Source organism: Microcebus murinus, chromosome 10 (assembly GCF_040939455.1).
Source record: "Microcebus murinus isolate Inina chromosome 10, M.murinus_Inina_mat1.0, whole genome shotgun sequence".
Classification (NCBI taxonomy): domain Eukaryota; kingdom Metazoa; phylum Chordata; class Mammalia; order Primates; family Cheirogaleidae; genus Microcebus; species Microcebus murinus.
Window position 1 is genome coordinate 7,329,813 of NC_134113.1, and position 11,747 is coordinate 7,341,559.

At 42.5% G+C, this 11,747-nt stretch overlaps 1 protein-coding gene and 1 pseudogene across 1 annotated transcript in view; both read right to left on the minus strand.

Moving 5' to 3' along the window:
- The window catches only part of XRCC6 (X-ray repair cross complementing 6), a 34,089-nt gene extending 22,398 nt beyond the window's left edge, over positions 1-11,691 (minus strand). The window contains exons 1-3 of the mRNA XM_012741695.3: positions 11,546-11,691; positions 10,855-10,945; positions 7,200-7,312 (exon numbers count right to left, since the gene is read on the minus strand). Coding sequence (XP_012597149.1) covers positions 7,200-7,312; positions 10,855-10,930 — 189 coding nt within the window. The 5' untranslated portion in view covers positions 10,931-10,945; positions 11,546-11,691. The remainder of the gene's footprint in view (positions 1-7,199; positions 7,313-10,854; positions 10,946-11,545) is intronic.
- On the minus strand, positions 3,148-6,424 carry LOC142873324 (heat shock factor-binding protein 1 pseudogene; annotated as a pseudogene).
- Positions 11,692-11,747: the final 56 nt, after the last annotated feature.

Sequence of the window (11,747 nt, forward strand, 5' to 3'; positions counted from 1 at the left end):
GGGGCAGTGGCTCACACCTGTAATCCCAGCACTTTGGGAAGCTGAGACAGGAGGATTGCTTAAGGACAAGAGTTTGAGGCTATAACTGGGCTACTGTACTCCAGCCTGAGTGACAGAGTGAGACCCTGTCTCAAAAAAAAAAGAAAGAAAAAAAGAAATCAGAAAATTTTAAAAAGCATGCATATTCTCAGAAAGGAAATTGCTATGGGGGAAAAAAAGCCTAGCACTGGAATCAGAAAACCTGGAGTTGAGTCCCACTGATGTCACTCACTTAATTGGCTGAGTTTAGACAGGGCACTTAATCTCATCCTCAAGTATCCTGATACCAAGAAACAGAGTTTATATATACAGTCAGCCCCCCACATCCATGGGTTCCGAATCTGTGGATTCAACTAACTGTGAATTAAAAACATTCAGGTAGGCCGGGCGCGGTGGCTCACGCCTGTAATCCTAGCACTCTGGGAGGCCGAGGCGGGCGGATTGCTCAAGGTCAGGAGTTCGAAACCACCCTGAGCAAGAGCGAGACCCCGTCTCTACTATAAATGGAAACAAATTAATTGGCCAACTAATATATATAGAAAAAATTAGCCGGGCATGGTGGCGTATGCCTGTAGTCCCAGCTACTTGGGAGGCTGAGGCAGGAGGATCGCTTGAGCCCAGGGGTCTGAGGTTGCTGTGAGCTAGGCTGACGCCATGGCACTCACTCTAGCCTGGGTAACAAAGCGAGACTCTGTCTCAAAAAAAAAAAAAAAAAAAAAAAAAAAACATTCAGGTAAAACAAAAAAATCTCACAAAGTTCCAAAAAACAAAACTTGAATTTGCCACAATCCAAGTACAATGTTGAACCCATGTGAGTAAAGTGGTGCATAGGCATTGTATTAGGTATTATTAGTAATCTAAAGATAATTTAAAGTTTAGGAGGATGTGTGTGGGTTATATGCAAATTCTACACCATTTTATTTAAGGGACCTGAGCATCCTCAGATTTTGGTATCCATGGGAGGTCCTCTAATCCATCCCCAATAAAATAATTACAAAGTTTAAGTTAATGGTAAGTACATTACATGTGACCTAAAAATAAGTCAATAACTACTAACAGCATCCTTGAAATAAAATTGCTTAATTACGTGATTAAAGATATCAGTATTCCAATCCCAGTAAACTAATATCAGCATCTAGTAAATCAGGTCTCATAAGAGTAGGTCCATGCTGGGGGCCTGTTTAATTCTGGGACACCAACAAAATTAAGTTTCCGAACCTGCAAAGCTGCAAACCAAGCATGGTGACCCCCTCCATGTCCTGCCTCAGCCTCTCTAACTGGCCTTCCTTCACAGTAATTCTCTCCTTAAATGCAGAACTTACCCTATGGCTAGTCAGCAACAATAAGCCCCATGGCAAGTAGTCATTTCTACAAATATTTTAGTCTCATCTTTGAGCAGTCTATGAACTTTTACAAGAATTTTTGTGAGGTTACTCCTTTTAGGTTCTAAAAATTTAAAACACAAAAATACGGCCGGGCGCGGTGGCTCACGCCTGTAATCCTAGCTCTCTGGGAGGCCGAGGCGGGCGGATTGCTCGAGGTCAGGAGTTCGAAACCAGCCTGAGCAAGAGCGAGACCCCGTCTCTACTATAAATAGAAAGAAATTAATCGGCCAACTAATATATATACAAAAAATTAGCCGGGCATGGTGGCGAATGCCTGTAGTCCCAGCTACTTGGGAGGCTGAGGCAGGAGGATTGCTTGAGCCAGGAGTTTGAGGTTGCTGTGAGCTAGGCTGACGCCACGGCACTCACTCTAGCCTGGGCAACAAAGCGAGACTCTGTCTCAAAAAAAAAAAAAAAACACAAAAATAGGCTGGGCACAGTGGCTCACGCTTGTAATCCTAGCACTTTGGGAGGCTGAGGTGGGAGGATCGTTTGAGGCCAGGAGTTCAAGACCAGCCAGAGAAACATAATGAAACTCAGCCTCTACAAAAAACAGAAAAATTAGCCAGACGTGGTAGTGCCACACCTGTAGTCCCACCTACTCAGAAGGCTAAGGCAGGAAGATCATTTGAGCCCAGGAGTTTCAGGTTGCAGTGAGCTATGATGATGCCACTGCACAATAGAATGAGGCCCTGACTCAAATAATAAAAATTTTAAAAAACCCACAAAAACATAAAACTAAAATAGAATTTTAGAAAATGTTCCTTATTGCTTATCAAATATATTGTGCTAATCTGTGAATGTTTCATTTATTTTTTACCTAACACTACATTTTCTTTTGGGGTATTTAAGCTTCAAGGGTTCCATCAACTCTGAAATTACACATAGAACTGTAGTGCTGGCCGGGCGCGGTGGCTCACGCCTGTAATCCTAGCACTCTGGGAGGCTGAGGCTGGTGGCTTGCTTGAGGTCAGGAGTTCGAAACCAGCCTGAGCAAGAGCGAAACCCCATCTCTACCATAAATAGAAAGAAATTAATTGGCCAACTGATATATATAGAAAAAAATTAGCCAGGCATGGTGGCGCATGCCTGTAGTCCCAGCTACTGGGGAGGCTGAGGCAGGAGGATCGCTTGAGCCCAGGAGTTTGAGGTTGCTGTGAGCTAGGCTGACGCCACGGCACTCACTCTAGCCTGGGCAACAAGCGAGACTCTGTCTCAAAAAAGAACTGTAGTGCTATCTTTTTTGAAGAGCTTTCATCACAACTTCAAAGAGGTCCACCGTCCAAAAACGGCTGAAGCAGTGCTCTTCAAAATGTGGTCTCCAAATCAGTACCATCAGCATCACCTGGGAACTTACTAGAAATGCAAAATTCTTTTTTTTTTTTAAACTAAAGGTCTAACTAGAAATGCAAATGCTTGGCCCCTGCTCTAGATCTACAGAATCAGGGTAAGACCCTGCAGTTGGTGTTTTTTGTTTTGTTATGTTTTGTTTTTGAGACAGAGTCTCACTTTATTGCCTGGGCTAGAGTGCCATGGCATAAGCCTAGCTCACAGCAACCTCAAACTCCTGGGCTCAAGCGATCCTACGGCCTCAGCCTCCCAAGTAGCTGGGACTACAGGCATCCGCCACTATGCCGGGCTAGTTTTTTCTATATTTTTAGTTGGCCAATTTCTTTCTTTCTATTTTTAGTAGAGACAGGGTCTCGCTCTTGCTCAGGCTGGTTTCAAACTCCTGACTTTGAGTGATCTGCCTGCCTCGGCCTCCCAGAGTGCTAGGATTATAGGAGTGAGCCACTGTGCCCAGCCTGCAGTTGGTGTTTTGATGCCCTGCATATGATTCTGATATAGGTTGAAGTTTGAGAATCACTTCTTTAAAGTAAGGAATATTTGTATTAATTTTTTTTTAGATGCAAGATATTCTGGTTTGCCAACTGCAAGAACTGTTTGTATGTAAACTAGAACATGAGAAGTTTCTTTTCAGTTCCAAACTCCAGAATTATGAGACATGGGATATATAATAAATCTTTGAGATTTATTAGAGAATAAAATTAGAGAATTTATTAGAGAATAAAATTCTCTATGAAGCACACAAAAGAAATAGTAATCATTTAATTAAGGTGAAATTTACGTAACAAAATTATGTTAGGATTACAGTCATGAGCCACCATGCCCAGCCAACAAAAGTAATGGTTTTTAAAGAAAACAATTAAGTAGTATTTAATACATTCACAATGTTGTACAACTACCACCTCTATGTAGTTACGAAATATTTTCATTACCCCAAAAAGCAAACCTCATCCCCATTAAGCACTTGCTCCCCATTTGTCCCTCCGCTCTCCCTGAGGTACCCGGCAGTCTACATCCTCTATGGACTTACCTAGTCTGGACATTTCATGTAAATGAAATCTTACAATATGTGACTTTTTGTATCTGGCTTCTTTCACTTAGCATATGTTTTCAAGGTTCAACCACCTTGTAGCATGGTATCAGTTCTTCACTCCTTTTTATGGCTCAGTGATATTCCATTTTATATATACAACACAGTTTGTTTAGCCACTCAAAATGTTTTGGAACAAGATAGAGGTGGAGATTGCACAAAACACCACTGAATTCTATGATTGATTGATTGATTGATTTTTGAGACAGTCTCACTCTGTTGCCCAGGCTAGAGTGAGTGCTGTTGCATCAGCCTACCTCACAGCAACCTCACACTCCTGGGCTCAAGCAATCCTTCTGCCTCTGCCTCCCAAGTAGCTGGGACTACAGGCATGCGCCACCATGCCTGGCTAATTTTTTCTATATATTTTTAGTTGTCCAGCTAATTTCTTTCTATTTTTAGTAGAGATGAGGTCTCGCCCTTGCTCAGGCTGGTCTCGAACTCCTGATCTCAAGCGATCCTCCCACCTCAGCCTCCCAGAGTGCTAGGATTATAGGCATGAGCCACCGGACCCTGCCTAAATTGTATACTTTAAAATGGTTAATTTTATATTATGTGAATTATACCTCAATTTAAAGTAATATTCTGCAGAAGGATGGGCTCAGTAAAAAACAAAACAAACAAAAACAAAAACATTTAATCCTCACAACAACCTGATTCTATTATTCTGCCCATTTTACATAAGAAGAAACAGATACCAAAGGGTTCAGCAACTTTTCTATTAATAACATCTACAGTTTATTTGAGTACCTATTTTTTATTCTATTGGTTATATACATAGGAGTGGAGTTAATTGGGTCACATGGTAATTGTATGTTTAAGTCCTTGAGGAATTGCCAAACTTTTCTTTTTCTTTTTTTTTTTAAACAGGATTTCAGGCACCTTTATTTGCAGCAGATATTCTTGGTCAGGGAGCCTGCCCTTGAAATCTATTACATATGGAGGCCAACTCCTGCCCAAGTCCTGACTCTCCCACAACAGCCATGAGCCACATCACTTCCACTTGCCATTTGCAAGGCTCAGAATACATCTGCCCTCGGGTTTCAGCTAGTCTGGTCACAGCCAGTTTGAGTGGGACATTCAGGGGCTAAATCCTGCGGCACAACCAACTGGACCGATAAAAAGAGGCTCTCTCTGTAGCTGGGTAATAATAGTGCTGAATTCATTTTATGACAGAAGAATTTTACTCCTTTGTGTTCCTCATATAATTTATAAATACAAAAATTATTTCTTAATATTATATATTTGCATACAAACAATCACGACTGGTGATATGGGAAACTTAAAAAAATACTATTTTTGGCCGGGCGCAGTGGCTCACGCTTGTAATCCTAGCACTCTGGGAGGCTGAGGCGGGCGGATCGCTTGAGGTCAGGAGTTCGAAACCAGCCTGAGCAAGAGCGAAACCCCATCTCTACCATAAATAGAAAGAAATTAATAGGCCAACTAGTATAGAGAGAAAAAATTAGCTGGGCATGGTGGCACATGCCTGTAGTCCCAGCTACTCGGGAGGCTGAGGCAGGAGGATCACATGAGCCCAGGAGATTGAGGTTGCTGTGAGCTAGCCTGATGCCATGGCACTCACTCTAGCCTGGGCAACAGAGTGAGACTCTGTCTCAAAAAAAAAAAAAAAAATTGACAATTTTTTTATACAGGAATTTTTTATACAGGAAAGTTTTAGTGTTTAGTAATTAATAGCACAACTGACCAAGGTCCAAGATGTGAAGCTATCATGTTCAAGAAACTGTGTGATAAATCACTCTATAAACTAACTATATAGTACGTGATAAGAATGCACATTTTGAAATATAAAACCTGTCTACACATAGAAGTTAGCTGCAAAAAGCCATTCAGTCTTCTCTTGGCTTAGAAAAATGGTGTTCCAGATTTCAGTGAAAGTTACTAGTGACCTTCAACTCTTCCGTGTGGCAGGTATCTTGTTTTCACCTTCTAGTTCCTCCACTCCAGCCTGTATCATGAGGTCGGTGATGTTTCTCTCCAGATCATCAATGGGACTACTCATGTCATCAATTCTTCCAATGATCTATCTGGTCAGACGTCGTCTGGAATTGATCTTACATCTGCTGCAGAAGTGTCTGCACCACCAAGGTGAGATCCTGCATGGTCTTGGGGTCAGTCTCGGCCATCTTCCCGGTTCCCAGCTTGGTGGTGATGCCTCAGAGTATCACCTATACTTCCATTTGTCCGCGCAGACGTCCCCACTACCTCTTCTCACAAGGAGACAGGCCACTCTCAGGGGAATTGCCAAACTTTTCCACAGCCACTGGGTATTTCACATTCCTACCAACAAAGTATAAGGATTCCAATTTCTCCATGGCCTCACCAACACTTCTTATTTTCTGCTATTGTTTTTGTATTATAGTTTTGGTTTTTTTTAATGCAGTGGGTGTGAAGTGGTACCTCATTGTGGTTTTAATTTGCATTTTCTAATGACTAAAGATGTTGAGCATCTTTTCACATGTGCTTGTTAGCCATTTATGTATCTTTGGAGAAACATCTATTCAAGTCTTGTACCCATTTTTAAATTTGGGTTGTTTGTCTTTTTTTTTTTTTTTTTTTTTTTTTTTTTTTTTTTTTTTGTTTGTCTTTTTATTATAGTGATCTCTTTCAACCACGGTTAGTATTCAACTCCCAAATACCACATATAAGAGGACTCTTCTCCACAACATAACTGCCAGAACTTCTCTTCTTCCTTTTTTTTTGAGACAGAGTCTCACTCTGTTGCCTGGGGCTAGAGTGCCATGGCATCAGCCTAGCTCACAGTAACCTCAAATTCCCGAGCTCTGGGCTCAAGCAATCCTCCTGCCTCAGCCTCCTGAGTAGCTGGGACTACAGGCATGCGCCACTATGCCTGGCTAATTTTTTCTATATATTTTTAGTTGGCCAATTAATTTCTTTCTATTTTTATTAGAGATGGGGTCTCACTCTTGCTCGGGCTGGTTTGGAACTCCTGACCTTGAGTGATCCTCCTGCCTCGGCCTCCCAGAGTGCTAGGATTACAGGCATGAGCCACCACCCCCAGCCTCTCTTCTTCATTTATACTCCCATCTCTGTAGAAGGAGGAGCCCACTTCTCCCACCAAGTCTAACACAGAAGGTAGGGGCAATGTATTCCTAGGGTCCTAAGTTCAAACCAAGAATAAAATAGTACTATTCTCCAACACTACTACCATTTTCAGCCGCAAATATAGGTAGCCATCCTGGGAGGCCAAGCACCATTTATCATTCACAAACTTTTCAAAGAGTCCAAATTTTAAAAGTGGTATTAAGGCTTTTTTAAAATTTGTCTTTTTGAATTAAGTAAAAAGGTAGTCTTACCTGGATACTCATGTCAAAAGGAGTCAATTCGTCTTCACCCAGAGATTCAAACATGGCCCTGGAGGCATCAACCAAAAAAATCAAACTATCTCTTCCTGAATATTTATATTCTCCTATGGGGAAAAAAATGGAAGGAAATGTTTGCCCTTATATTCATATTTATGTTTATCATTAACACAAATAGAAAAAAGCCCATAAAACAAAAGTATAACCTAATGAATTATTGTAAGGTGGACAACCTTAAAACCTCCACCTATGTCAGTAAATTGAGTCTTGCCAGGCACCTCAGAAGTCCTTCCTATGTTCCCTCCCAATTACAACACCTACCTCCCCCCAAAAGTAATCACTACCTTGACTTTTTTTTTTTTTTTCAGACAGAGTCTCGCTTTATTGCCCAGGCTAGAGTGAGTGCCGTTGTGTCAGCCTAGCTCGTAGCAACTTCAAACTCCTGGACTCAAACAATCCTACTGCCTCAGCCTCCCAAATAGCTGGGACTACAGGCATGCGCCACCATGCCCGGCTAATTTTTTCTGTATATATTAGTTGGCCAATTAATTTCTTTCTATTTATAGTAGAGACGGGGTCTCGCTCTTGCTCAGGCTGGTTTTGAACTCTTGACCTTGAGCAATCCACTGGCCTCGGCCTCCCAGAGTGGTAGGATTACAGGCGTGAGCCACCTCGCCCAGCTACTACTACCTTGACTTTTAATAATCACTTCCTTACTTTTCTTTATAGTTTTATCACCCAAGTGTACATTCTTAAACATTAGTTTTGACTTTAAAAAATTGTTTTTTTTGGAGGGCACAGTGGTTCAAGCCTGTAATCCTAGCACTCTATGAGACCCAGGCAGAAGGATTGCTTGAGTTCAGTTCAAGACCAGTGTGAGCAAGAGCAAGACCCTGTCTCTACTAAAAATAGAAAAAATTAGCTGGGTGTTGTGGTGCACACCTGTAGTCCCAGCTACTCAGGAGGCTGAGGCAGGAGGATTGCTTGAGCCCAGGAGTTTGAGGTTGCTGGGAGCTAGGCTAATGTCATGATACTCTAGCCCCAGCAACAGAGCAAGACTCTGTCAATCAATCAATCAATATTTTTGAAGCCTCTTTTTATATGCTCCCTCTTTTTTCTCTTATAATTTATTTGCTAAAGAACCAGAATGCTGGCCAGGCGCTGTGGCTCACGCCTGTAATCCTAGCTCTTGGGAGGCCGAGGCGGGCGGATTGCTCAAGGTCAGGAGTTCAAAACCAGCCTGAGCAAGAGCGAGACCCCGTCTCTACTATAAATAGAAAGAAATTAATTGGCCAACTGATATATATATAAAAAATTAGCCGGGCATGGTGGCGCATGCCTGTAGTCCCAGCTACCCGGGAGGCTGAGGCAGAAGGATCACTCGAGCCCAGGAGTTTGAGGTTGCTGTGAGCTAGGACGCCACGGCACTCACTCTAGCCTGGGCAACAAAGCGAGACTCTGTCTCAAAAAAAAAAAAAAAAAAAAAGAACCAGAATGCTTTGTTGTGTAAACTTGTTCACATTCTGGATTTTGCTGATTGCATTCTTTCAGTGTAGATTAACGTAGTCCTCTGTCCTTCCTACTAGGGACCTAGAGAGGCTTAATCAGATTCAGGTTTCCTTTTTCTTTTTCTGGCATGACTATATCATAGATGATGTTGTATTTTTCATAAGACATATAATGTCCAGTTGGCTCCCTTTTTGACACTGCTGTTTCTTAATATAATAAATGTAATTAACCCCCTTTTATAGAACAATATGGCAATATGTGTCAAGAGCCTTAAATAAAAATCTACCTTGATCCAGTGAATTCTACCTTAGGAATATATCTTATAACAAGGTAAGGAAAAAACCCTTATGCAAAATTTTACACAATGTTGTTTATTAAAGAAAGAAATTGAAAATAACTAAAATGCTCAACAGATGAGTTACAAAAATTATATACATGTAGTTTATATATATTATATATTATCTATAAAGATTTTATATATATAACTATATATATATAGTTACTGGAAAGATAATTGATACAACAATACAATCATTTGATACAACAAATGATACAACAATAAGGAAAAAAGGGCTGGGTGCAGTGGCTCACGCCTGTAATCCTAGCACTCTGGGAGGCCAAGGTGGGTGGATCATTTGAGCTCATGAGTTCGAGACCAGCCTGAGCAAGAGTGAGACCCCATCTCTACTAAAAAAAAGAAAAAATTAGCCAGGCATGGTGATGCAGGCCTGCAGTCCCAGCTACTTGGGAGGCTGAGGCAGGGGGCTCTCGGCTGAGCCCAGGAGTCTAAGGTTGCTGTGAGCTAGGCTGATGCCATGGCACTCTAGCCAAGACAACAAAGTAAGACTCTGTCTCAAAAAAAAAAAAAAAGGGCAGAACACAAAATTATGTATATATGTTTAAAATTCTTTTTGGAAGACTGGTATAAATAAATTAAAAATGTATATGCACTATGATTACAATATTATAAATCATATTTTAAAAATTAGATATAGGCCGGGCGCGGTGGCTCACGCCTGTAATCCTAGCTCTCTGGGAGGCCGAGGCGGGCAGATCGGCAGATCCTTTGAGCTCAGGAGTTCGAAACCAACCTGAGCAAGAGGGAGACCCCCGTCTCTACTATAAATAGAAAGAAATTAATTGGCCAACTAAAAATATATAGAAAAAACTAGCCGGGCATGGTGGCGCATGCCTGTAGTCCCAGCTACTCAGGAGGCTGAGGCAGAAGGATCACTTGAGCCCAGGAGTTTGAGGTTGCTGTGAGCCAGGCTGAGGCCACGGCACTCACTCTAGCCTGGGCAACAAAGCGAGATTCTGTCTCTGAAAAAAAAAAAAAAAAAACTAGATATATATAGTTAAGAAATAAAGATTGAAAGATACATCATAAAGGAAACATGCAAAATGCTGGTAGTGGTTGTGTTAGGGTGGTAGATTATACAGGTTATAATAAATTTTCTCTTTTATTTTTTATATTTCCCACATGTTTCTCACTTTTAATGAAAGCACTTTTAAAATTTCTACCCAGGAGTTAAATAGGCCAGTATGTAGATTACATATTCCCCTTATTTCTCTTCCTTTACCCTAAGTGTTACTGTGTAGCCTGAGTATACACTCCCAAACCTGGAAGCTACAGTGAGGAAATTGATCACTTTCCTGTTACTATGTTGCTAATATTTATTCTTTCCTATCTGCAGTTACTGCGGGGTTAAGGCATTTTTACACTGAGGTCCTGGAATGAGTAAAACTACTTTCCTGGGTGAGGAAGGGCCTCACCTGAGGCATTTAAGGTGACAAAAGTCACCCATGGTAATGTATTGAGGCTCAATAGATGTCAATCTACCATTGCCCAGCAAAAATTTAAGGCTAGAAATGTCCCGCAGACTAGAGTAGGACCTAAATCAAAGAGCTTAGGGTAACTCTGCAAAATTCAAAAGGAGAAAAGTATTTCAGATTATCTGGGGAGAGAAGGGTGAGCCATCAGACAGCAAAATCTACCTAGCTGTCTGATGGCTCACCCTTCTCCCCCCAGATAATCTGAAATACTTTTCTTCTTTTGAATAGGCTGGAAAGGTCTTGATAGGCTGGAAAGGTCTTCCTTTCCATACACAGAACGGTACTACTACGTGTTAAAGTCACTTACCACCCGCTTCAAAGCTCTCTTCTTCTTCTTCTTCTTCATCACCCTCAGTTTTGTAATAAGACTCCCACCCTGACATGTTGGTCACTGCTCACTAGGTGAAAGAAGATCATCAGAAACAAGCACGTTTAAGCTGAAAAAATACTGACTTCTAGGCTCTAGTGAAATCTGTTCCAAAGGCTTGGGGTTACTGGTAAGGAATATGGATGATGGATCCTGCTGCCTCAAGAGTTCAGTGCACTTGTGAACCTGAGTGCACAGGTAAATGGACTTGGGGATCACTTCAGCATCCGCCAGTGGCGGCCCGGGGTGGTCGCTGTGATCGGTGTGCTGGCGTAGCCTGACCCTGGAGGTACTGTCCCGCCTCCGGAGCCATATGGATTGTAACCCGCTCCGGGATAGTCTGTTCTGTAGCGGACCCACTCGTCCGCATCCCGCCCCCAAACCTCCCCCAACTGCCCAGGCAGTCACCCCCAGTGAGGTCTCAGACGGAGGCGGGCCTCAAATGCCAGGTGCAGCCTCTACCGGGAGGAAGGAGCGTGATCTACACTCTGTCTCTACTCCTCGGATTCGCACACTTCAGGCTGGCGCTGCCCCCCAGAAAGGCTAGGGGGCAGGGCGAGACTAAGCGGGCGAAGCAGAACGAGGCCAGCCTTCACTGGCGAGCAATGCACACCAGGCACAGACAGCCTACCTTTAGCGCAGGGAAGAGATGAACTTGGACCAAATATGGGGCACCACGCATGCGCGGACTCCTGTGTTTTCTCTCTCCCAATCAACGCCCCTTTACGTCATCACGCATAGCGCGCACTGCTTCCCGTCAGGCTGGCACGCCCACTCTCACAACCGGCTTCTACACGCGTCCCTAACCAAAGCCAACCGGATCAGCGAAAGCC